Genomic DNA, 27,186 nt, shown 5'->3' with positions numbered 1-27,186 from the left:
AGAGAGAAGGAAACTCTCTTATGGAATAATCTTAGACAAATCCCTCCTGCCAGCTCATATAATTCAGTTCCCATGTTTTCTGGACAGTTTGAATCACATTGGGAGGTATCAAATATGCCAAAGCAAATAGGTGTGAAGCCTCTCCACCTCCAGTGCTCACTATGGATCCTAAACTCCAAAATGCCTCTGAAATACCTATTCGGAAGCAGGGAGGGCACTTCCTCTAAATAATTTATGAATCCAGTGTATAGAATTTCATGGATGGAATGTGTGTGTGTGTGTGTGTGTGTGTGTACATGAATATGGACGTGCACGTAATTGTGTAAGATTTTGTTTAGGCCTGTATATATATGTCAGTAACTAGAGAACCGAGTTTGTATACGGACTCAGATCTTACTGGTTGAGCTTCCAGATGCTTAAGACAAGTTTTGTCCATAGCCCTGCTTCTTAAAATTGTGTTTCTCAGACCCAAAGCAGCAGTATAACCTGGAGGCTTGTTAGGAATGCAAAATCTCAGGCCTCCCTCCCCTCCACCTTCTGAATCTGAATCTTCATTTTCACAAGATCCCTGGAGTGATTCCGCCAACACAGTGTGAAAAACAATGTTTAGAGCTGAGTTGTCCAAGGAGGTATTGTCACCGGTGAGACCCTGTGACCCCCTGAATTCAAGATTGACCCCCCCAACTCAGGAAACTCCAAAGAAGTTTCTGCCTAACTGTAACTTCATCTCTTAGAAACTATGGAATTGCTGGAACAGGAAAAGAAACATTTGAGGAGAGGTCTATGTAGATGAATCAGAAAGGGCGGGCACAGTTATCTCAGCTTCATTATGATGTTAAAACCCTCTTCTGATATTCACCCCAAGCCCTAACAAAAGGAGCCTGCTTACCCCAGTTGGGAAGTTACTGGCTTTAGAATTCATTCCCTGAGATGATCTTTTTGTTACACATAAAGATGACCTTGTGAGGCACCTGCTGTGGTCTCTGTCTCTAACACCCAGCAGTGGACCCACCAGACACTTGTGGCCATTAAACATTGGAAAGGTGCTAGACATACAAATGGCTAACAGACACATGAAAAAATGTTCAAAATCATTAGCCATCAGGGAAATTCAAATCAAAACCACACTGAGATACCACCTTACGCCAGTTAGAATGGCAAAAATTGACAAGGCAGGAAACAACAATTGTTGGAGAGGATGTGAGAAAGGGGGTCCCTCCTACATTGTTGGTGGGAATGCAAGTTGGTACAGCCACTCTGGAAAACAGTGTGGAGGTCCCTTAAAAAGTTAAAAATTGAGCTACCCTATGATCCAGCAATTGCGCTACTGGGTATTTACCCCAAAGATACAGACGTAGTGAAGAGAAGGGCCATATACACCCCAATGTTCATAGCAGCATTGTCCACAATAGCCAAATCGTGGAAGGAACCGAGATGCCCTTCAACAGAGGACTGGATTAAGAAGTTGTGGTCCATATATGCAATGGAATATTACTCAGCTATCAGAAAGAACGATTTCTCAACATTTGCTGCAACATGGACAGCACTGGAGGAGATTATGCTGAGTGAAATAAGTCAGGCAGAGAAAGACAATTATCATATGATTTCTCTCATCTATGGAACATAAGAACTAGGAAGATCGGTAGGGGAAGAAAGGGATAAAGAAAGGGGGGGTAATCAGAAGGGGGAATGAAGCATGAGAGACTATGGACTCTGAGAAACAAACTGAGGGCTTCAGAGGGGAGGGGGCGGGGGAATGGGATAGGCTGGTGATGGGTAGTAAGGAGGGCACGTATTGCATGGTGCACGGGGTGTTATACGCAACTAATGAATCATGGAACTTTACATCAAAAACCAAGGATGTACTGTATGGTGACTAACATAATATAATTAAAAAATATTATTATAAAAATAAAAAAATTAATAAAATTTTTAAAAAGGTGCTAATCTGAATTGAGACTTGCTATAAGTGCCAACTACACACCCAAATCTGAAGAGTTAGTATGATTAAAAGATTCTAAACTATCTCAATAACTATATTTGGATTACGTGGTGAGATAATATTTCAGCGTGTTGGGTAAATAAAATGCTATTAAAATGTACTGCATTCGATTTTTTTTCAAATACATTCTTAGGAGTGTGGCTCTGAGGAAATACATGTGGTTCACGTTGTACTGCCCTCAGAGCAGAGCTGTGGGTCTCAAAGCATGGCCCCTTGACCCACAGCAGCATCGGGATCACCTGGAAACGTGTTAGGGACGCAGACTCTCGGACTGGAAACTTCGGGGCAGAGGCCCCGTGATCTGAGTTTAACAAGACCTGTGAGTCCTTCTGGTGCTCTCTGTAGTTTAAGAACCGCTGCAAGAAAAATAACTCTAACTGGAAGTGAGCTAATGCCACTTGGGTGAGTTTCCCATGGAGCAACCACATTTTTCACAGGCCTAGGAGGGGTTCTTTGAGGACACTTACCACTGAGCACTTGGCAGTGCAGGATATTCACAACCCTGGTGGGTCCAAGGTCTCATCCTGGTTCTACCATGCTCCTAAGTCTCTAACCTTTACCTCTCTGGGCCATGGCGCCTTTGTCCGTAAAATGATGGATTTGGACCAACGGTGTTTCGATGACGTTCATCCGCATGGAGCTGTAAGAACTCTGTGTGGAAGATCAGAACCTGCACCACTGAGGAAATTACCTTGAACTGCAGCATGTTTTCTGTGTGGTAGACCACGCTCAGCCGGAGGAGGCTGACTGGCGTGGAGAGCGAGCGAGAGGCAGCCCGGGCTGATGCAGGGGCCCCGAGGTGGGCGAGGTCTGTGGTGATGCCCGTAGGCAGGTACTGAATGTTACTGGCGGCATAACTAGGGATGGTGTCGTAGTAACAGGTGGGCACATCAGGAACAGCTGTGGACTGGAACAAGAGGAGAAATTCCCCATCAGCCTCTAACCCCACACTTCGAGGGTCTGATTCCTAAAGAAGTTGGTTCACACAGAGTAAGGCTCTTACACCATGCCCATTATTGTGGCCTGAATTCTGATTCCCCCATAAGATGTGAAGTCCTACCCTGGTGTCTGTGAAAGTGACCTTATTTGGGTAGGATCTTTAGAGATGATCAGGTTAAATGAGATCATTAGGATCGGCCTAATCCAATATGCCTGGTGTCCTTATTGAAAGGGGAAACTGGACCCAGAGACAGAGCTGCAGCCAGTGAGATCCCCATGTGAGGAAGAACGCAGAGATCGGGGTGATGTTTTTATAAACCAAGCAAGACCAAAGAGTGCCAGAGAACCACTAGAATCTGGGAGAAAAGCATGGGACAGATTCTCCCTCCCTTTTCTTAGAAGGAACCAACTGACACCTTGAGCTCAGACTTCTAGCTCCCAGAACGCTGAGATAACACATTCCTATTGTTCCAAGTCACCTAGTTTGTGGTACTTTTTTCATGACAGCACCAGCAAATGAATACATCCATTTAAAAAACACATGCCCATTGCCCTCCTCTCCTGGGTGGGCAGGGAAGGGTCAGCAGGAAGCCTGATCTGGAGACTAGAATCCTCAGGCAGGGTTCTGTTCCCAGTGTCCTCGTTGCTGCCATTGTGACCTTGAGATAATCTCTCTGGCTTTCATTCTGTTTTTCCAATGAAGAGAAACAGTCTTACCTTACCTTCCTCATGGACTCTCTAACAGGTGAAAAAAAAATCACTTATAATACTCAATGCACAATGCATATCCAATGTATTATTGCTGTGTTAAAAATAAAAGTGGGGTTTTAAATGCTGTGGTTAGAGGAGAGAGAGCCAGAGTGCCCATAAGTGTCTTCTGATTCAGGGTATCTGAGGAAAACACTGACCACCTCTCACATGGAGCTGGCAAAATAATTTATCAGTTGACATAATGTCATTTTCTTTCTGAAGGATGATTACCCTTCAACCCATCAATATTGGGGAAGTGTTTTCTAGGTGTCTAATTATTCATGGGATAGTTTTTCCAGCTTCCTGCTCACTGCGGTAATGTGTCCCTGATCATTACCTCCCAAAGGCACCCCCGCTGCTTGCAACTCTCCTCAGAGACGGCAGCATCCTCAGGGTAGCAGTTGAATTTCTCCAGGTCACTGACTGGAAGTTTCCATTCAATGGAGAATCCTTGACCGAGTATCAGTCCCCTGAGATCACTGATCTCCACCACCTGAGGAAGGAGAAAGGAGGCCACATGACACATAAGGTGAGGTTGAGCCACCTGGCTAATGTCCTTCCCTGATGACCTGGAAAGGGAGCTAGCCCTTAATCCAACACCACTTTGTCATGGGGTATTTGGAATATTATTTTTATCCTCTGGGGCTTTTGACCTCCCTGTTGGGAAAACGATCTTGGCTTATTCCCGACCATTCTCACCTCATGGAGTCACTGTGGAATATTGAATGGGAAGGGCTTTCATCATGTTAGGGAGTACAGATCACAAGCAGGGCTGTCTTTGTAAGACTCATTGCCCTCTGGGTGTGGTGCTCACACGTGGTAAGAATGATGGCAGTAATAACAATAGTTAAACTTTATGGAGCATTTATATGGGCCAATCACTGTGATATCCACTTTATATGCATTATCCCCATCAATCCTAGAAGGTAATTCTATTCTGGAAATAATATGGCTATCTTCATTTTACAAAATAGAAAACTGAGGATTAGAGAGGTTTAATGCTTTGCCCAAGATCTCACAGCTAGGAGACAGCAGAGCTAGGACTGGAACCCCATTCTGCCTAGTACAGAAACCAGGCTCTGATTTTTTGCTATCTGCATTGTCAAAATGGAAGGGGGCTGCCCTAAGAAATAGTGAATTTCCCAGCACTTGAAATAGTCCACTAACAATCAGAACCTTTTGTTAAAGATTAGCATGTAAGGGCTCATTCAATAAGAGCAGAACTGGGATTACCCCTCGTATTCTCTTCAACTCTCCTTTTCTGTAATGGTATAAAAGTGGTGTGTCAATTGTGTCTCAAACAAAGACAGTCTTTAACTGAAATGAGAGGACTAACATGTAAATACTCTCCAGAACTAGGCTAATGTGCTGAATCCTGTTTTCACTACATCACATCTGGGATCAGCAGGTCTCTTTTTAAATCCACCCAGAGAAGAACTGCCTTGCCTCAGGGTCCCAGCTCCCACTGCCTTCGTCAGTGTTCTGATGCAAACAAAGGTCAGGAGTCCATAGTTAGCACGCATATGTTTCTCCTTCTGCAACTGCCCTGTGGTATGGTAGATTTTGCAGCAAGCCAGCTGTCTCCGTAACTGCCCAAAGTCGAAAAAGCAAGGGATCTCTGGCTGTCAGAATCTTAGGCCAGGGCTTTTGACAAGGGCCCTGCAAGGATGGAACAGTCTCCCACCTTTGATGAAACATTGTAGGCAACATTTGAAATGGAGGTGGCAGAATTATTAAGTAAGACGGTAAAATCAGTAGGTTGCTTGTCCATTCCCAAGATTATGATATCTGTAAACATGAGGTTGTTAGGGTCCGTATAGCTATTATTTATAATATTTGCCTGAAGACGGTTCTGGAAAGAAAAAAAACAACACAAAAACATCTGTTTAGAAGCCAGGTACATCACCAAATACTGCTCAACATCTTTCTGACATCTGAATATGTCCTTTATCTCTGAAGTTCTAATTGGTGCCTGGTGATCATCCCTAGGGAATTCGCTAACCCAGACTCTTCATGGTCTTCAATCTTTCAGTAACATTTCGTGTTTGCTTTGGTTCATTGGTTATTTATTGATTTCATCGCTCAAGAAATATGCTCCTGACATCACAGAATTTCCAAGTGGACAAAATGGGTGCTCTTAAAACAAACAAAAAGACATCAGCACATACACAGACCTATTGGCACACAAAGATGAAGCCACACACACACGCACGCACATGCACGCACGCACACGCACGCACACGCACGCACACGCACACACACACATGCACACACACAGTGCCCAAATACATTTTTCTTTTTATTTTAATGATAATGAGGATAGGAGCTAAAATTTATGAGTGTTTACTCTCTGCGAAGCACGGTGCTAAGCATCGTGTTCCTTTCCGACAGCAAGCTGTGAGGCTGAAGCTACAATGAGCCAATTCTTGAGAGGAGAAGACTGAAGTCCCGGGGAAGCAGACAACCTTCCCAGGTAACCACATTTCAAAAGGGATGAAGTTGACTCTGGCTGGAGCCTAGAGAAGGGGGACATTTTGCCGGTTCTGAAAGGGCGTAAATACGCCTGTTCAAAGCTCCTTAAAGGCTCTGCACCTTGAATGTGAAGAGAACAAGTTGTACCAGGAATGCCCTGGCTGCTACTAGAAGATGAGGGACAATGATTCGGAGGGGGGAGTTAAGATGGCGGAGGAGTAGAAGACACCGTTTTCAGCCGGTCCTCCAAGTCGAGCTGGATAGGTACCAGACCAGCCTAAACAACCACAGAACCAGCCTGAGACGCAGGAAGACGCATCTGGATCTCTACAAATGAACATCTCCAGCGCTGAGTATTGAGGGGACGCGGAGACTCTACCCAAACAGGGCTGCCTGTGTATCGGCGCGGCAGGCCCCTCCCCCAGAAGGCAGGCTGAAAAATCAAGAAGCCCACAACCCGAGGCGCCTGGGTGGTGCAGTCATTGAACTCCTGTCTCCGGCTTAGGGCGTGATCCCGGCGTTCCGGAAAGGAGTCCCTCATCGGGCTCCTCCGCTGGGAGCCTGCTTCTTCCTCTCCCACTCCCCTGCTTCTGTTCCCTCTCTCGCTGGTTGGCTGCCACATAAATAAATAAATAAAATCTTTAAAGAAGAAGCCCACATCCCTAAGATCCCTATAAAACAAGGGGCACGGCCTGGGACCCAGTCAATAATTTGGGCTCTGGACAACCCCGCAACCTCTCCTCATCAGAATGACAAGAAGGAGAAGCCCCCCCCAGCAAAGAAAAGACAGTGAGTCTGTGGCCTCTGCCACAGAAATAATGGATATGGATGTAACCAAATTATCAGAAATGGAATTCAGAGTAACGATGGTCAAAATGATGAGTAGAATTGAAAAAACTATTAACGAAAAGGTTACTGAGAATATAGAATCCCTAAGGACAGAAATGAGAGCGAATCTGACAGAAATTAAAAATTCTATGAGCCAAATGCAGGCAAAACTAGAGGCTCTGACGGCCAGGGTCGCAGAAGCAGAGGAACGGGTTAGTGAATTGGAGGATGGGTTAATAGAGGAAAAAATGAAAATAGAAGACGGTCTTAAAAAAATCCACGCCCACGAATGTAGGTTACGGGAGATTACTGACTCAATGAAACGATCCAATGTTAGAATCATCGGCATCCCCGAGGGGGTGGAGAAAAACAGAGGTCTAGAAGAGATATTTGAACAAATTGTAGCTGAAAACTTCCCTAATCTAGCAAGGGAAACAAACATTCGTGTCCAAGAGGCAGAGAGGACCCCTCCCAAGCTCAACCATGACAAACCTACGCCACGTCACGTCATAGTGCAATTCGCAAATATTAGATGCAAGGATACAGTATTGAAAGCGGCCAGGGCAAAGAAATTTCTCACGTACCAAGGCAAAAGCATCAGAATTACGTCAGACCTGTCTACACAGACCTGGAATGAGAGAAAGGGTTGGGGGAGCATATTTAAAGCTCTTTCAGAGAAAAACATGCAGCCAAGGATCCTTTATCCAGCAAGGCTGTCATTCAGAATTGATGGAGAAATAAAGACATTTCAGAATCGCCAGTCACTAACCAATTTTGTAACCACGAAACCAGCCCTACAGGAGATATTACGGGGGGTTCTATAAAAGTAAAAAGGCCCCAAGAGTGATACAGAACAGAAAGTCACAGCCAATATAAACAAAGACTTTACTGGCAACATGGCAACATTAAAATCATATCTCTCAGTAATCAGTCTTACTGTAAATGGTTTGAACCATCCGATAAAACGCCACAGGGTTGCAGATTGGATAAAAAGAAATGACCCATCCATTTGCTGTCTACAAGAGACTCATTTCAAACCCAAAGATGCATTCAGACTGAGAGTAAGGGGATGGAGTACCATCTTTCATGCAAATGGACCTCAAAAGAAAGCTGGGGTAGCAATTCTCATATCAGATAAATTGGATTTTAAACTACAGACTATAGTTAGAGACGCAGAAGGGCACTATATTATTCTTAAGGGAAGTATTCAACAAGTGGATATGACAATTATAAATATATATGCCCCCAACAGGGGAGCAGCAAGATACACAAGCCAACTCTTAACCAGAATAAAGAGACATATAAATAAAAATACATTAATAGTAGGGGACCTCAACACTCCACTCTCAGAAATAGACAGAACACCCTGGCAAAAACTAAGCAAAGAATCAAAGGCTTTGAATGCCATACTCGACGAGTTGGACCTCATAGATATATATAGAACACTACACCCCAGAACCAAAGAATACTCATTCTATTCTAATGCCCATGGAACATTCTCAAGAATAGACCATGTTCTGGGACACAAAACAGGTCTCAACCGATCCCAAAAGATTGAAATTATCCCCTGCATATTCTCAGACCACAAAGCTCTGAAATTGGAACTCAACCACAAGGAAAAATTTGGAAGAAACTCAAACACTTGGAGACTAAGAACCATCCTGCTCAGGAATGACTCGATAAACCAGGAAATCAAAAATCAAATTAAACAATTTATGGAGACCAATGAGAATGAAAATACAACAGTCCAAAACCTATGGGATACTGCAAAGGCAGTCCTAAGGGGGAAATACATAGCCATCCAAGCCTCACTCAAAAGAATAGAAAAATCTAAAATGCAGTTTTTATTTTCTCACCTCAAGAAGCTGGAACAGCAACAGAGGGACAGGCCTAATCCACACACGAGGAAGCAGTTGACCAAAATTAGAGCTGAAATCAATCAAGCAGAAACCAGAAGTACAGTAGAGCAGATCAACAGGACTAGAAGCTGGTTCTTTGAGAGAATCAATAAAATTGACAGACCACTGGCAAGACTTATCCAAAAGAAAAGAGAAAGGACCCAGATTATTAAAATTATGAATGAAAAAGGAGAGGTCACGACGAGCACCATTGAAATTGGAAGGATTATTAGAAATTTTTATCAACAGCTATATGCCAATAAACTAAGCAATCTGGAAGAGATGGAATCCTTCCTGGAAACCTATAAACTACCAAGATTGAAACCAGAAGAAATTGATTCCTTAAACAGGCCAATTAATTATGAAGAGATTGAGTCAGTGATAAACAACCTTCCAAATAACAAAACTCCAGGCCCGGACGGTTTTCCTGGGGAATTCTACCAAACATTCAAAGAAGAAATAATACCTATTCTCCTAAAGCTATTTCAAAAAATAGAAATAGAAGGAAAGCTACCAAACTCATTCTATGAGGCCAATATTACCTTGATCCCCAAACCAGGCAAAGACCCCATCAAAAAGGAGAATTACAGACCGATTTCCCTAATGAATATGGACGCCAAAATCCTCAACAAGATCCTGGCTAATAGAATCCAACAGTACATTAAAAGGATTATCCATCACGATCAAGTGGGATTCATACCTGGGATGCAAGCGTGGTTCAATATTCGCAAATCAATCAGCGTGATACATCATATCAACAAGAAAAGACTCAGGAACCATATGATCCTCTCAATCGATGCCGAAAAAGCATTTGACAAAATACAGCATCCTTTCCTGATTAAAACCCTTCAGAGTGTAGGAATAGAAGGTACATTTCTCAATCTCATAAAAGCCATCTATGAAAAGCCTACTTAAATATTATTTTCAATGGGGAAAAGCTGGAAGCCTTTCCCTTAAGATCAGGAACTCGACAAGGATGCCCACTCTCGCCACTATTATTCAACATAGTACTAGAAGTCCTTGCAACAGCAATCAGACGACAAAAAGGGATCAAAGGTATTCAAATTGGCAAAGAAGAAGTCAAAATGTCTCTCTTTGCAGATGACATGATACTCTATATGGAAAACCCAAAAGAAGCCACTCCCAAACTATTAGAAGTTATAGAGCAATTCAGTAACGTGGCAGGATACAAAATAAATGCTCAGAAATCAGTTGCATTTCTATACACGAATAACGAGACCGAAGAAAGAGAAATTAGGGAATCCATCCCATTTACAATAGCACCAAAAACCATACGTTACCTTGGAATTAACTTAACCAGAGACGTAAAGGACCTATATTCTAGAAACTATAAATCACTCTTGAAAGACATTGAGGAAGACATAAAAAGATGGAAAGATATTCCATGCTCATGGATCGGAAGAATTAACGTAGTTAAAATGTCCATGCTACCCAGAGCAATCTACACTTTCAGTGCTATCCCGATCAAAATACCAAGGACATTTTTCAAAGAACTGGAACAAACAGTCCTTAAATTTGTATGGAAACAGAAAAGGCCCCGAATCTCCAAGGAACTGTTGAAAAGGAAAAACAAAGCGGGGGGGCATCACAATGCCGGATTTCGAGCTGTACTACAAAGCTGTGATCACAAAGACAGCATGGTACTGGCACAAAAACAGACACATAGACCAATGGAACAGAATAGAGAGCCCAGAAATGGACCCTTGGCTCTTTGGGCAACTAATATTTGATAAAGCAGGAAAAAACATCCGGTGGGAAAAAGACAGTCTCTTCAATAAATGGTGCTGGGAAAATTGGACAGCTACATGCAAGAGAATGAAACTTGACCACTATCTCACACCATACACAAAAATAAACTCCAAATGGATGAAAGACCTCGATGTGAGACAGGAATCCATCAAAATTCTAGAGGAGAACATAGGCAACAACCTCTACGACATCGGCCAAAGCAACCTTTTTCATGACACATCCCCAAAGGCAAGAGAAACAAAAGATAAAATGAACTTATGGGACTTCATCAAGATTAAAAGTTTCTGCACATCCAAGGAAACAGTCAGAAAAACTAAGAGGCAGCCCACGGAATGGGAGAATATATTTGCAAATGACACTACAGATAAAGGACTGGTATCCAAGATCTACAAAGAATTTCTCAAACTCAATACACGAGAAACAAATAAACAAATCAAAAAATGGGCAAAAGATATGAACAGACACTTTTCCAATGAAGACATACAAATGGCTAACAGACACATGAAAAAATGTTCAAAATCATTAGCCATCAGGGAAATTCAAATCAAAACCACACTGAGATACCACCTTACGCCAGTTAGAATGGCAAAAATTGACAAGGCAAGAAACAACAATTGTTGGAGAGGATGTGGGGAAAGGGGATCCCTCCTACATTGTTGGTGGGAATGCAAGTTGGTACAGCCACTCTGGAAAACAGTGTGGAGGTCCCTTAAAAAGTTAAAAATTGAGCTACCCTATGATCCAGCCATTGCACTACTGGGTATTTACCCCAAAGATACAGACGTAGTGAAGAGAAGGGCCATATGCACCCCAATGTTCATAGCAGCAATGTCCACAATAGCTAAATTGTGGAAGGAGCCGAGATGCCCTTCAACAGAGGACTGGATTAAGAAGTTGTGGTCCATATATACGATGCAATATTACTCAGCTATCAGAAAGAACGAGTTCTCAACATTTGCTACAACATGGACAGCACTGGAGGAGATAATGCTAAGTGAAGTAAGTCAAGCAGAGAAAGACAACTATCATATGATTTCTCTCATCTATGGAACATAAGAACTAGGATGATCGGTAGGGGAAGAGAGGGATAAAGAAAGGGGGGGTAATCAGAAGGGGGAATGAAACATGAGAGACTATGGACTATGAGAAACAAACTGAGGACTTCAGAGGGGAGGGGGGTGGGGGAATGGGATAGGCTGGTGATGGGTAGTAAGGAGGGCACGTATTGCATGGTGCACTGGGTGTTATACACAACTAATGAATCATCGAGCCTTACATCGGAAACCGGGGATGTACTGTATGGTGACTAACATAATATAATAAAAAAATCATTAAAAAAAAAAAAACCAAAATTTAAAAAAAAAAAACTATAAAAAAAAAAAAAGGGATGAAGTTGAGCTCTGACCAAGGTAGAACTGAAGACTTGAGAAAAAAAAGGTGGGGGGGCACTTTGATGTTTAAAAAGATTCAGGGACCCACAAACGTGCCCAAGTGATTTTTTGCAAAGGTGCAAAAGTTATGTAGTGGAGAAAAGAGAGCCTTTCCAACAAACAGTGCTGGGACAGTTGGCCATCCGGAGGCCAAAAATACAACCTGCCCCTCAATCTCACATCATGTATAAAAATTAACTCAAAGCAGATCACAGACTTAAATGTAAAAGGCAAAACTAAAATTTTTAGGGAAAAAATAGGAGAAAAATATTCAAGATCTAGGGATAGAAAGAGTCCTTACTGTGGACAACAAAAAGCATAATCCATAGAAGAAACAAATGATAAATTAGACCCATCAAAATTTAAAACTTTTGCTCTGTGAAAGACTCTGTTGAAAGAATGAGAAGACATGCCTATAGACTGATAGAAAATATTTATACACCATGTATCCAACAAAGAAATCCTCTCTAGAACATACAAATAACTCTCAAAACTGAACAGAAAAATCAGCCGGTCAATGAGAAAATGGGCAGAAGAAGTAGATAGACATTTCACCTAAGAGAATATAAATATACACAGATGGCAAATGAAAAGATGGTCAACATTATTAGACATCAGAGAAATGCAAACTGAAACCACAATAACAGGTCATTATACCCTTATTAGAAGAGCTAAAGTTAAAAAAAAAAAGTGACAACATAAATGCTGGTTATGATGCAGAGAAACTGGGTTACCCAAACATTGCTGGTGGGAATGCAAAATGGTACGGCCACTCTGAAAACCGGCTTGGCAGTTCCTCAGAAAACTAGACATGCAAAAACTGTAAGACCCAGCAACAGCACTCTTGGGCGTCTATCCCAGACAAATGGAAACCTGTTCATGAATGTTCATAGCAGCTTTATTTGTAATAGCTATGACTGGAAATAACCCAGATACTCTTTATTAAGTGAATGGTCAAACAAAAGGTAGACATCTATATCTTGGAATGCTACTCAGCGACAAAAAGGAATAGATTGTTAATATACAGCAACTTGATGAATTTTGAGAGAATTTTGCTAAGTGTAAAAAAGCCAATTCCAAGCTTACATGCTGTATGATTCCATCTACATCACGTTCTTGAAAGGACAAGATGTTCCCATGAGGGGAAACTGGGTAAAGGGGACAAGGGAAACTCTGTATTATTTCTTACAACTGCGGGGGGCTCTGTAATTATCTCAAAATAAAAAGGATAGTTTAAAAAACAACATGCTTTCTTATTCTTCATTCTTCCTTTCTTAAAAGAAAGCAGAAATAAAGGAAAGAGATATCGCACAAAAGAAATCTCTACCCATGCACAATCAGACTTCTAAGAAAATCAAATTAGCATTCTCATATCCTATGCTAGCGTTACTGCCTTTCTTCCTCTCGGTGCCCTTGGGAGACAGAGATGAGGCAAGTGATGATCCGTACCTTTCTGTATCTTCCAACCTTTCAAATCCACCACATAATACCTGTGCCAAGATTTGGGGGCTGGAAAGGAAGGCCATTATGGAAGAACTTAGAAAGGCCCCATACCACTCATCCCACACATACTTGTACCCTGGTCTCCCTGCCAAGGACACATTCCAGAAGCCAGGACTCATTATATCAAGCTCAGAGACAATGATTTTTTTTCCCCAGAAAAAAAAAAAAACAAATTCTTCATGAAGTCATACTGACTTGAGAGGTTTATATATCCAACATAGATTAAAAACTCTCATTTTAACTCTAGTCCCTTCTGGGACCACCACTGGCATGGCCCTTGTTCCACATGACCAAGCATCGCAGCAAACCAAAAACTCAAAAAGCCATCACAGAAAAGAACATACACTGTGTGTTCCTCAAAAACAGTACTTACAGAGCTGACAGAAAAATCATACAGAATATACTGCTTTTCACCATCTAGAAGAGAAAGAGGAGTACCCGTTATTACAGGAAGCAGAGGAGCCGTGCGGTCATGCTTTTCTCTTTTTTTCTCTGCTTACCCAACCAATTTCCTGGACCACTTCAACCAACCCTAAATGCTTCACCCTCCAAACTCGCATGGCACTTTGTGGCACCATTTTGCTGGCATTTAAAACATTGTGACTTGCAGTTATAGTCATCTGCATGCACATTGCATCCATCCTGCTGGCCCAGGAGTTCCTCAGGGGCAGTGCCTATGTCTTATTCATCTTCATATCCCCTGCCCGCAGTGCAATAAATATCCAATAAATATTAATAAATGCTAATTCTACTCAGGGCCGTGTTTTTAATATAATCACAGACCATAAGCTTATGTCAGTTACTTCCATGGGAATCTTACAGTGGAAGAGCACACTATACAAATTACTTCCCCCTCAACAGTAACCAAAGCAGTAGTTTAAAAATCTATTAACAAAATGTATTATTTGGTATTGGTAATGATACCCAAAGAAGAGAGTAATTAAACCAAATAATGTCTGTTGTTTTGGTAGTTAATAAGATACGAGTTGCTCATTTGAAGTCTATTTTAATGCATTGTGTTTGGCTAGCCAAACTTCCAGAACAAGTTGATTCTAAACTTACAGAAATCAGCACCGATGATAACAGGGTTAGTGCCATATTGGACAGTCTGCAATGACTACTTTTCACGGAGAATCTCAGGGAGGGGACCACAGGGAAGCCTACCTTTAGACACACCATCATCCCAGTACAGCTCGCCCCATGCCTCTCTCTTGTAGTCCAAGGCAACAATGAGTCCCAGGGAATTCTTCCGACTGTAAAAGAGCAACTCTCAGTTTCAGAGAATGAAGAAGGCATAGAACTTTGTTCAGCCAGCCCCTTTCATGCTGCAGGGACAGATGAACTCAGAGTCTACCCCAGAAACAGAGTAGATATTGACATCCTTTGGAAACATGGACGCTGGTTGTGGATAGACAGCAGAGGTTGGTAATGAATGAGCATAAGAAGAGTGGTAAAAGGAGGCAGTTCCTGCCAAAGACTGGGTTTGTGATTCTACCAACAATCAGCACTTACTGGGTGCTTACCGTGCACCAGCCATTCTTCTAAGTGTCCTATATACAGTAAATCATGACTATTATTTCGCTTAACCTGCATGATGACACTGAACAGTCAAACTATTGTCACCCCCAGTTTGCTTGTGCTAGGCAGCAACACAGAGAGGACATTGCCCATGGCAGCACATCTGGTAATAGAGCTGGGGTCTGAACCTGAACTTTCTGGCTCTTGACCTTGGAAGCTATGTTCATTTCCATGTGATAACTCTTACCTCCTATTTAATTTGCATTCTCTCATGCCCAAGGAAATCTACTTGAAGACAGTTTCTGGTCATAGGGAAATCCTCACAAATGATTATTTTGACTGTTCTTAAAATCTGATTCAATTCCCAAGTGAGACTCTAGAAATGTGAAGGAGCTAAGGCTACCTCACCTGCTAAATGAACACAAAGGTGCACTCTGGGGATGACCTTGAAAGGAGGGAAGATAGATTCCTGACTGGAGATATTTTCCCTTGATTTATCCACTTTTGGTGTCCATTTGCCTGTCCCATAACATGCTTCCCTGGAGCGCCAGGGCAGTCACACCTTAGAAGAGTGAGGAGCCTACCTGGCCTCTGTGGTTGTGTTGGGCTGCTGGGTGGGAAATATGAAGCCCCCTCGGAGATGAAGTCCTATCCTGTCGAGTGGCAGCAGCATCTCCACCCATTGTTTCCTCCACTGGATGGCTACTCCCTAGCCAACAGAAGGACGACAGAGCAGATAATGGACCGCTGGACTAGGAAGGACCGTGCAGACCATTCTAGTTCAGTTGTCTCATTTGAAATAAGTCAGTCAGAGCAAGACAAATGCTGTATGATTTCACTCGTAGGTGGAATTTAAGAAACAAAACAGATGTACATAGGGGCCAAAAAAGAGAGAGACAAACCATAAAACAGACTCTAAGCCACAGAGGACACACTGAGGGTTGCTGGAGGGGAGGTGGGGAGGTATGGGTCAAATGGGAGATGGGCATTAAGGAGGGCACTTGTGATGAGTACCAGGTATTGCACGTAAGTGATGAATCGCTAAATTCTACTCCTGAAACTAACATTATACTATATTGTAACTAATGAGAATTCAAATAAAAACTTAAAAAAAAAAAAGAATGAAAAGAAAAGACCCTCCAAAAGCAAAGGGTTGCCTAAGGCATAATTGAAATAGATAGCAGATCTGAGACTCCAATGTGCCCTATTTCCTTGAATTATACCATGTAGTGATTCTTCCACAAGTGGGCTTTCACTCACTCACTAGGGTATCTCAGCCTAAGGCCAATTACTAGTTCTCATAGCTGCATAGCAGCCAGGTTGATACAATGAAAATTCCCCTAAACCTACCCCGGTTATTCAAATTATTTCAGAGTACACCTAGAAAGGCCTTCCTCACAGGACTCCTGCCTTAGAATTGCCCCCTGCTAGAGGCTGGTCTCTGACCCAAGCGGACTGCCTTACTTACTGTCTCATAGTCGTACCAGATGGCGTCTGGTATGTAAGCTTTCACTCGGTCCACACCCTAGGGAAACACCAATAGTGAGCAACATCAGAATGCCGCTTACAGTTTACACAGAACCTCACGTGTGGTTGCACGTGCTTGTCTGAACAATCCTGAGAGGTGGTTGGGACCATCCCATTCTACAGGTACAGATACCAATACTCGGAAAAGTTGGGCAGTTTACCCAAAGCAGAGCCGTGCCTAGAAATTAAGCTTCTAGGCTCCTGAACTTTCTAAGAGAAGCAGAGAAAGTTCGTTCACTGAGTTACTTGTGTAATCTGACAGGTGGGAGAAGACTGAAACAGGCAGGCCTCTAGGAGGGCCTTCCAGCAGGACTGCGGCTGCTCACAGCACCTGCCAAGAGATGGGCCTTTGACATTAGTACACTGGAGATTTCCCAGGTTTATAAAGTGATCAGCACCATCCTGATCCCTCCCCCACACTTCCCCCCTCACATTTTGGGAGGGTACGTGTGGTCCCTCATATCTGGTCTCCAGACTAACGCCCTCCCCCTTGCCCAGACCTCCCTCCCTGCTCCTCTCTCACCTCTTCTCTTTCCCCAGCCCAAGCCCAAGAGCACAGGTCCTCTGGTCAAAAGGAAGCACAGAGAGATGGCCAGCCCAAACTCACAAGGCATTTAAAGCCTATCAATCCATGGTCATATGCTTAAGAAAACAAGTTTTAAGGTAATTTTACAAAGCAGAAATTGTTTTGCTTGGTGGGGTAGTGGGACCAAGAATTGCTATTTTTCTTTTTCTTTTTTTTTTTTTAAAGATTTTATTTATTTATTTGACAGAGAGAGAGAGAGACAGCCAGCGAGAGAGGGAACACAAGCAGGGGGAGAGGGAGAGGAAGACCAGTCTCCCAGCAGAGGAGCCCTATGCGGGGCTCAATCCCATAACACCGGGATCACGCCCTGAGCCAAAGGCAGACGCTTAATGACTGAGCCACCCAGGCGCCCCAAGAATTGCTATTTTTCTAATTTCCAAACTTTCATGATCTCTCTCATTCATATTTATATTTATTTTATTTTTTAAAAAGATTTTATTTATTTATTTATTTATTTATTTATTTGAGAGAGAGAGAATGAGAGAGAACGAGAGAAAGCATGAGCAGGGTGAGAGGCAGAGGGATAAGCAGACTCCACATGGAGCAGGGAGCCCAACATGGGGCTCAATCCCAGGACCCTGGAATCATGACCTGAGCCGAAGGCAGACATTTGACTGAGCTACCCAGGTGTCCCATATGTATATTTATATTCATATTTAAATGCAGCCATAGATACTACAGACTCAGCTTATTCAGCTATAGAGCCACGAGGACAAGTGTGATATTCCACCCCATTGTTCAGATTATAAACATACCTCATATAAAACAGGTGTGATGAGGAGTCCAGGCCCCCATAAGAACTGCTCGCGCACATCCCAAGTAGCTGGGTCCTGGTAGAACCTGGAAAACAGAGTAGGCAGAGGAAGCCTCCAGTACAGGACAACGGCACACTAGGTGGCAACAAGATCCAGACCAACCTTGCTACCACTAACAAGGCAAGTGAAAAGAACAATCTGAAAGGAATTCTTTGTGGGTCAGGAAACTCACTCATGGACCAGGGGCCTTGCTACGGTGTCCCCCCGGGCGTGAGCTCGGTAGAAGAGGGTATAGAGGTAGGGCAGCAGGGTGTAGCGGATGTTCAGATAATATCTGGAGGAATTCACCAGCAGAGAGTGCTCGCCAAAGGCAGCCGGATCCTGGTCCTAGAGGAAAATGAAGCAGATATGAGATATTTCCACTGTGTTTTACAAGTTTGTTCCCTTATGATGAGAAGTTTTCTCGGATGAAAGTAGCTATGTGCTCCAACTTGGAAGGTATCAAAGTATTTCCAAAACTAAATGGATCTCGGTACTGTTTCTCGATTTTATAGATGAAAAAGCAGTATCAAAGATTACATGACTCTCCCAATGTAAACTGCAAGCGCATGACAGAGTTTAAATTTGACATGTGTTTTCTGATCCCGGTCTATGGTAGCCTCAAGGGTGATAAAGAAGTCCACAGAGGGGGTGCCTGGGTGGTGCAGTCGGTTAAGCATCAGGCTCTTGGTTTGGGCTCTGATCGTGATCTCAGGGTCATGAGATTGAGCCCTGCATTGGGCTCCGCACTCAGCGTGGAGTCTGCTTGGGATTCTCTCTCTCTCTTCCTCTGCCCCTCTCACACATGCTTTCCCTCTCTCTCTAAATTAATAAGTCAATTAAAAAAATATGGAGGTTGCCATGGAGATAAAGGGGCTAGAGTGGCCCCTGCTCCCTTCTTAACTGACCTGTTATATATTGAGGTTTCTCATAATACTTCATTTGGCTAATAATAATAATAACAGTAAGTTGTACAACCAGTAAAAAGAATTTGAATTTGAAACCCACTGTCTTAGGCTGCATTGCCTACCACCACGATCTATAATCCATCTTTTCCTTTCCATGAAATTTTATGAATTTGCAATTTTAAAATTTGCATCTAGTTTTATCTGTAATGTTTTCACCATCGATATTTGTTTTCTTTTCTCTACCCCAAAGACAGTGACCTCTATTTTTTTTTTCAGTATACAATGTACAAAGAAATCATGACTTTATCGAAGAGCAAAGAAAAAACCCTTTAGAAGGGAAATCTAATTTTCTTAGGACCCAGAAACAGAACTTTTCCATTAATGATGGGGCTCATTTTGTTCATTTTCCTTGTAATTTGTAAGATATGAAAGATAATGTAAGTCATATTGAGATCTGTCATCCTGCACTCTATTACTGGGACTGAATTTTAGAGAAAATTACTTAAATTTATTCCTTTCTTTTGTTCCTGAAAATGCTCATTTCCTCCCTTCAAAGGGAATAGAAAGTAGAGTGGTCTACTCCAGGAGACCACTCTATGCCCCCAAAGTAGGGCTCATGAAAATCCTGAGGCCAAACACCAAAGAAAATAACATTCCACATCCTCCATCACTCGGGTCTCCAACCAACAAAGTGCAGAGCTGCACTATGGTGGCCGTATACCACGGGGAGCTTTTGAACGCTTGAGATGTGGTTAGTAAGACTGAGGAACTGAACTTTTAATTTTACTTGACTTGAATTAATTTAAATATAATCCTAAAAACGGAATATTTTCAAAGAACTATTTTTAAATAAAATGAAGAATAAAAATAAAATATTTTTAAATAAAAGATTTTTCCATTAAATATAACTTTATGTTTTGGGTTATTGCACTCCAACTGCTGAAAATTTAGCATCCAAACTGTGATCTGCTGTAAGTGTAAAATGCACTTGAATTTTGAAGACTTAGTAGAAAGAAAAGAACATAAAATATCTTATTGATTATATTTTGTATTAAACAGGTTGAAATGATCATGTTATGGACATACTGAGTTACACAAAACATATTTAAAATGATTGCTTCTGTTTCTATTTACTTTTTAAATTCACATTTAAACTTAATGTGTGGCTCTCATTATCATTCTATTGCATAGAACTCCTGGAGGGACAGGCAAACAAGCACTGTAACTTAGCAGCCTAAGTGATCCGAGGGCTCTTATCTATCTAACTCCTTCCAGGCCATCTCAAGAGGAAGGCAACCTGCCAAACCTGCTCCCAGTCACCTGCTTAGAAGTCCAGAAGTAACTCAACTCTCTCCAGATTGCAAATGGCTAGGACAGTCTGGGGATAAAATATTTTGATGATTTGGCTGTGAGTCGTTTCCAAGTTAGAGACAAAGTCAAGAACGGCAGCTAAAATGATCATCAGTAAGTTACCCTGTTGAGCCTATTAAGAGCTGACCTACTCAATTTTGAAACACTTCAAGTGCAGATTGCTTCATTAAAATAAAGGGCATTCCACCTTTCTTGCTCCTACCATTGTCCCAGACATCTCCTTAAGAGGGGCTCTGAGCCCACTTCTATATACTCCACCCATCAAAAACATGATTTTGATAGAAAAGGATAAAAGAGTAAAAAGTAGTAAGGAGGGGAGGGTCTTGCAAAGCATTCATAGAAAGATAGAAAGTTGTAAGAAGGTGAAAAAAATCTTCAGATCACTGGCCTGCCACTCCCTAAACCATCCCTCCTTTCTCCTCCATATCTAGAAGTGGTTTCCCTTGTATTGTTTGAGGTAAAATACCAGTGGACTCCAATTGTCCCATCTTATACAGGTGGTAACAAAAGTAAGTGATAGCAGCACCACAGAAATTTGAACAACCCTTCTCACCTTCATTGGTGAGTTAAGAAAATCAATATAAATCAGTATAAATCACAATAAAATCATTCAATATGTATATACTTGTCATGCACCTTTATCCCAATACTCTGCTCTTTTGGTCTATGACCCAAAATTTATCTACTCTCCTTCTGCACTAATGGCCAACCTGCAGGATTTTTTTTTTCGTTCCTTTTTAAAAGCAAGTAGATTAGACAATCCAAGAAGTTTGCATTGCTTCTCTTGGGGACCTTACCCTGAACCCAGGCCCATTGTGATTCCTCGATAGTGGATAAAATGCTCCAAGCTGCATCCATCTTGTGCAGAGCTCATCTGTGACATTTTTTGTGTAACCACAGATGTTGGCACCTACCTGGAGAATAATCGCACATACAAACACAGTGGTCAGTGATAGTGGCAAAAGCATTGACTGTATACCTTTGCAATAAGGGGGGAAAATCTTATTTCCATCATTTCATGTTTACAGAGGTCCCAGGCTTTCAGAGCCAGCCCCCAGCCAAATGTAAGAAAGCAGCAAATGCACATCATGGATCAGTTGACAAGAGCTCATTTCAATGTTCAGTTCCCAATTTTATACTTTGCTATTCACTGATGTTTTGCTAATGGAATTTTCTGTGATGCTAACATATTTTACTTATGGTATCTTCATGCTAACTTCAAAGATTCCATGGATGACTACCCAATGATAAAGTTTGACCATTCTATCTTCAAAAGACATGCCACATATAAAAATGGATTTTCTAATACCACAGGGAGACATAAATGCTCCTTGGTTTTTAACATCTAAAAGACTAGTAAAGGAAAGAATGCCAAAGACAAAAGGTTAAAGTTCCTCGGTTGAGAGTGAAACTCACCATGGGGATACCAAATAGGTTGAACTCAAGGATACTAGGGATGGACCATCGGAGATCATCCCATGTGGCTGCATTGTCCCCCAACCAGTGTGCAGCATATTTGCCAGATCCAGCAAAAGTAGAGCGGGATAAGATGAAGCTACTTTTGTTGGGGAAGATATTCTCCATGGCTCTGAAAAGGAATACAATCGATTGAATGTGAAGTAAGCTGTGAATATCTAGGACTCACCTGTACCCAAGGGGAGCAATGGGCTTTCCAACCAAACAGAAAAAACATCAGGGCTTCATAAACTAGGTGAGAAAACTAGTTTAGCATTTTTTTTATTATCTTATTTTGTTTAAATTCAATCACTTAACATATAGTGTATCATTAGTTTCAGATGTGGAGTTTAGTTGTTCATCAGTTGCATAAAACGTCCAGGGCTCATTACATCATGTGTCCTCCTTAATGCCCTCACCCAGTTTAGCATTTTCAAGAGCTTCTTTCTCACTTCTGAATAAGGTTTCAGACTTCATAAAAGACAGTCTAACCCTCTACAGTCCAGTCCCCCAAGAAATGTCTCTACATTCCTGTCCTCTTGATTATGCCCTCTTTCTCTTGTTGGATCTGGTTGTGTTCTGGCCCTTTTGGTCAACAATACATTGGAGCCATGTCTTGAGTTATTGACCCCATCTTTTCCCTTTAGACAAAGCTTTTCCAATGTCCAGTCCCCCAAGAAATGTCTCTACATTCCTGTCCTCTTGATTATGCCCTCTTTCTCTTGTTGGATCTGGTTGTGTTCTGGCCCTTTTGGTCAACAATACATTGGAGCCATGTCTTGAGTTCTTGACCCCATCTTTTCCCTTTAGACAAAGCTTTTCCAATGTCCCTTGTTGCCATGTCTTGCTGCCCCTTTATAATCAATCCTGTTTAGCACAACACCAGCTCAGGTTGGAACTCTGTAACCTCCGCTGGCCTACGAGAACAGTATGTACACCAGCTGGGTTCTAGGCAACTGGGTTCCTCTAAAGCTTCAGAACTTATTATTAGCGATTCTCAATGTTAGGGACTCTTAATCTATGCAAAATAATATTAATTTTATATTATTTTTTTATTTTTTTAACGTTCAAATGTCTTTAATTAAGAAAGTGTCACTCTGAAGAGCTATTATTACATTTTAAAGATGAAGAAACTGAAGCTTACAGCAGTTAAGAGGTGGCAGAAGCATGACCTGAAATCTGATTTGTTTGACCACAGCCAAGGTGTTTGGCCCCTTTGCCAGTAAGTCCCAGTGTGTACATCTCCCACTGGAGGTATAGTAGATGGTTTTGAGTGGTATATAGTTGATGATGCTAAGTAACAGTGGATCACGTGGTGAAAAAAGTTATGTCCTTTTCAGTTCTCTTGATTCTATGGATTATGTCGAGGTAGAACTATCATTTTTGAGATTCTTTGTCTTTACACCTCTCTAACACTTGCTAATCTGTTTTTTAATTTTAAATGAGTAAGTCTCAAAAGATGACATATGATACTCTTTATAAAGTTAAATGCTATTAAAATATAAAATATAATTTTCATTGTACTACATACAAAATTTCATATGTCAAATAAGACTCCATTAAAGAGAAAGCAAAGGATTGAAAACGTGGAATTCAGAAAGATAATTACTTCAGGGTGGAGGGGAACATGAGGTGGGGTAAAAACACAGTGAGATGAAAGCTATTGTCCTAGCTTTTGTTCTGAATACTCTTTTGCATAGGCAATTTCCTGAAATGCCTCTCCCTCCTCCTTCCATGCTAAGCAGTTCATACCTTCCTTTAGCGACCTGAAATTAAACAAAATCACAACTATGGGATGGTGATACCTGACCCATAATCGCTGTGAGCCCTTCTATCTTTCCTTTCAGTACATGGTCTGAGACAAGTGTGTCACCAGGTCCTGGGCAGTTCCTCACAGACACTGTCCTAGCCACCAGTGCTCCCCAACTTCATATTACTGGGTACTACCTTATGGGGAGCCTATAAATGCAAAATGATTTAGAACGGCAAAAGGGAGAAAATTCTGAAGTAGGAGATGGGTTTGAAAGAGTGAAGTCCTCCATTCTGACAATTTAATGACCAAAAAATAAAGGTAGCATAGAGAACACTCACTCTTCAACTCCTACCCTCATGCCTACTTTGATCTTGACAAGAAGGCACGTTGCCTTTATTGGCACTGGCTAGAAGGTTTACGGTACTCTGTAATCATCGATCCTGAAAGAAATATATTCAGGTTGCACAGAGTGAAACCGAAACAGGGGTAAAGTTATCTGAGGCTACAGGTTTATCTAGAGGCAGACCTTTATGGTACCACAGATTAGATAAGTCTGTGTTTTCTAGCCCAGAGGAACAATCTTATTCAGAGATCCTCAAATCTCTCTTTTCTGTCCCTCAGGTCCGGCCGACGTCGGTCCTGATCTCTGAGGGGATCTGGTCTTTCTACTTTCAGCTTGGAGGAGAACTTCCTTCTTGGAGTAGACCAGTAACCACTGCCCCCAAACGATAGTTCCAGGAAGGTTGAGCCAAATACTCATCAGATCTATGGCTTAAATGTTGCTGACGCTCAGATCCCACTGAACAAAAACATCTTATTTGCTTTTTCACCATTCTGCCTCCTATCCCAAGGCCAAGTTCCACTTATCCCCACTGCTCTCCGGGAACTGAGGTCATTCTGCCTGATCCAGAGACTTAAGAAGGGCACTTAACCTTCTCCATCATAGTTACCTTTTAACTATTAATCATAGCTATTAGAATATATGAGCCAACCCCCTCACGATCTTACAGCACTTTTATTACAGAGAGACAGTAGCAATAAAGCAATTTGAAACTCTCTTTCCCTCCTGCTGCCCATCCTTTCTTACCCCTCCCACCTTCTGTTCTTAGACAGAAGCATCTTAGGGTCGAAATCGATTGGAACAAGAAAGAACTGTGGGAAACATTAATCCAAGCCTCTCCTTTCAAAGATGAGGAAACGGAGCCTTACTCTTCTAGCTTGTTTCCCGGGAAAGGTAGAGTGAGAGAGACAGAGGTCAGAAAAGAGAGGATAACAAAATCAGAAACGTGTGTCCTTCCTCCTGCAGTCTTTCTTTTATGGAGATCAAAACTTTCGCATTAATTGGGACAGGGACTCTCTCTCACCTGGGCAATCCCCCCATAATACAAAGTCGGGAGGGCAAAATGGTGCTGGAGAAAAAAACAGGGGCAGCTGCAGCCTCGGACTCACCAGGCCCCTTGCAGGCCCTTCCAGACGTCCCTACCTCAGGCCAGGCGGCTAGGCAACACACATCTTAAGTACACACACTATTCCACAGGCTAAAGTTATAGGGATGACTTTGCCCTCAAAAACTTGCAGTTCAGCAAGAAAAAAGGGGGGGTATCTAAATGTTGTAATACAAGATTTTTGCATATTGAGCATATTGTAATACAAACAAAGATAGCACAAAAAAAGGTAAATAACCTTTTCCTAGAACTGACAGGAAGGTTTCTAGAAACATCTGAAAAGAGGCTTTAAAGATAAGCGTATGTTTGCAGACAGGAGAACTGAGAGGGAGCCTGGGGCAGGCAGTGGAGAGAGAAGCCAGGAGGGTGTGGTGTGGGTAGCTGTGCCAGGTAAACAAGGGATACTCGGGCAAAATTGAATTTCATTTTAACAATAATTTTTAGTATAAGTATGTCCACTACAAATTTAACTGGGTCCAATATTTTTATTTGTCAAATCAGGCAACCCTAGTATGGTTCTGTAACAGGACCTAAGCAAGGGCTGGCTTCCAACTGGGGGCTCTAAACACCTTGCACATTACTGCCTACCACTATCTAATGAAGTCCCTTAGTCACAAGCCAATCAAAACTAATCTCACACGGGCACCAAGGGGCTCTATGAGAAGAGTTCTTAAGTATCCTCTAAGATCTGAGTTATACATCCTTATAACCACAAAATATATTTGAAAAACATACTTATGGAAGATACGCAAAACCCTCTGCCACCCACCTCCCCTACACGGGAATTAGGGCGAAAACCAAGTGCTTACGAGTGTGTTGCTTTTGCCATGGAGTAGCCATACAAGCTGTGGACGTCATAGTGAAGGCCCCACTGAAATTCGGCATCCATGCAGAGGGTTCTTGCAAAAAGCAAGCGGTCCAGAATTCCTGTGGGAAAATAGCCATCAGTGAGGCGCTTCCTATCAATCAGCTCTAACAAAATAACCACCCAATTGTTCGCTTCCCGGTTACTGTACCTTCCCACCCAATTGCCACCTGACAAAATCCTTTCCAGCTTTAAATTCTATCCTAAATGCTACATCCTACCTGGGACCCACTAAGCCCCTCTCTGAGTTTGATCATTAACATTAAGGTGCATTCCCTTGGAGCTCATAAAACATGGTGCTGAGCGGAGGCAACTGGGAAATGAGCTGAGAGCAACAGGAAGTTGGCTTGAGATGAAATGTAAATAAAGCACCACATTTCTCTACACACATTTCATCAAGAAGAATTATGTGTGTAAGGAATAGAGATGGGGGAAGTGGGGAGGATATAGTTTCACTCTTCCATTCTAGGCATTCAACCCCAATTAGGTTTTTTTTGTTTTTTTTTTTTTTTTTGACAGAGAGAGAGAGACAGCCAGCAAGAGAGGGAACACAAGCAGGGGGAGTGGGAGAGGAAGAAGCAGGCTCCCAGTGGAGCAGGGAGCCCGATGCGGGGCTCGATCCCAGGACTCTGGGATCACGCCCTGAGCTGAAGCCAGATGCTTTAACGACTGAGCCACCCAGGCGCACCAGGCTTTTTTTTTTTTTTTTTTTTTTAAGAAATGAGATACAACATTTGGGTGGTTTCATGAATAAGAACTCAGATCCTGCTTCTAGAATCACCATTGTCTGACTGTTATTTTCCCTTTTCATGCCTAAAATGCTCAACATTTTCTGCTTTGTAGCCTAGAATCTCGTTCTTCCCTTTTCTTCCCTGTGGACCAATAACTGGGCTCCATATCAGCTCTCCTTCCTGAAGCCATGCCATGGACACAGGGCCTCAGTATGAAGCACAATTCCAGAAAGTGGTGGAACCAGGAAACCCTGACGCTGACTTTTTCCCACTAGCCCAACAGAATCTCACCAGCCCAACTCAATCAGAAATTAAGTTGAATGGTAAAACATTATGAAATTTATATTTTTGGCACAGCTCAGTTTGTGGAATGAGACTCATGACCACTTCAATGACAAGAAAAAACACTAACATTGTCCCGGGGTTAAAGGTAATTTACGTAAGTTTTTATCAGGCTACTGTGTACTGCCCAATCCTGAAAAGATGAGAAGCAGAGCAGCTACGTAGGAGGTAGTGGCTAGTCATAGGTAGGCAGACAAAAATGGGGGGAGCTAGGGAGTGAGGTGCTTGCCAGAAGCAGGCAAAAGGGGATAAGACTGCAGTTTTCTATCGACAAAAAAACAAAAAACAAAACTTAGTTC

At 42.2% G+C, this 27,186-nt stretch overlaps 1 protein-coding gene across 1 annotated transcript in view; it reads right to left on the bottom strand.

Annotated features, from left to right (window-relative positions):
• Positions 1–27,186, bottom strand: part of MGAM (maltase-glucoamylase) — a 257,231-nt gene that overhangs the window by 38,029 nt on the left and 192,016 nt on the right. Inside the window, exons 63-74 of the mRNA XM_057304088.1 lie at positions 25,759–25,876; positions 21,713–21,884; positions 21,094–21,210; positions 18,211–18,365; positions 17,979–18,063; positions 16,579–16,635; positions 15,695–15,819; positions 14,757–14,845; positions 13,966–14,009; positions 5,376–5,543; positions 4,029–4,184; positions 2,694–2,909 (exon numbers count right to left, since the gene is read on the bottom strand). Of these exons, the coding sequence (XP_057160071.1) occupies positions 2,694–2,909; positions 4,029–4,184; positions 5,376–5,543; positions 13,966–14,009; positions 14,757–14,845; positions 15,695–15,819; positions 16,579–16,635; positions 17,979–18,063; positions 18,211–18,365; positions 21,094–21,210; positions 21,713–21,884; positions 25,759–25,876 (1,502 nt within the window). The remainder of the gene's footprint in view (positions 1–2,693; positions 2,910–4,028; positions 4,185–5,375; positions 5,544–13,965; positions 14,010–14,756; positions 14,846–15,694; positions 15,820–16,578; positions 16,636–17,978; positions 18,064–18,210; positions 18,366–21,093; positions 21,211–21,712; positions 21,885–25,758; positions 25,877–27,186) is intronic.

The sequence above is a fragment of the Ursus arctos genome, unplaced genomic scaffold (assembly GCF_023065955.2).
Source record: "Ursus arctos isolate Adak ecotype North America unplaced genomic scaffold, UrsArc2.0 scaffold_3, whole genome shotgun sequence".
NCBI classification, from domain to species: domain Eukaryota; kingdom Metazoa; phylum Chordata; class Mammalia; order Carnivora; family Ursidae; genus Ursus; species Ursus arctos.
Note: the sequence above shows the minus strand (reverse complement) of the source record. Positions and strands in the feature narration are given on the sequence as shown.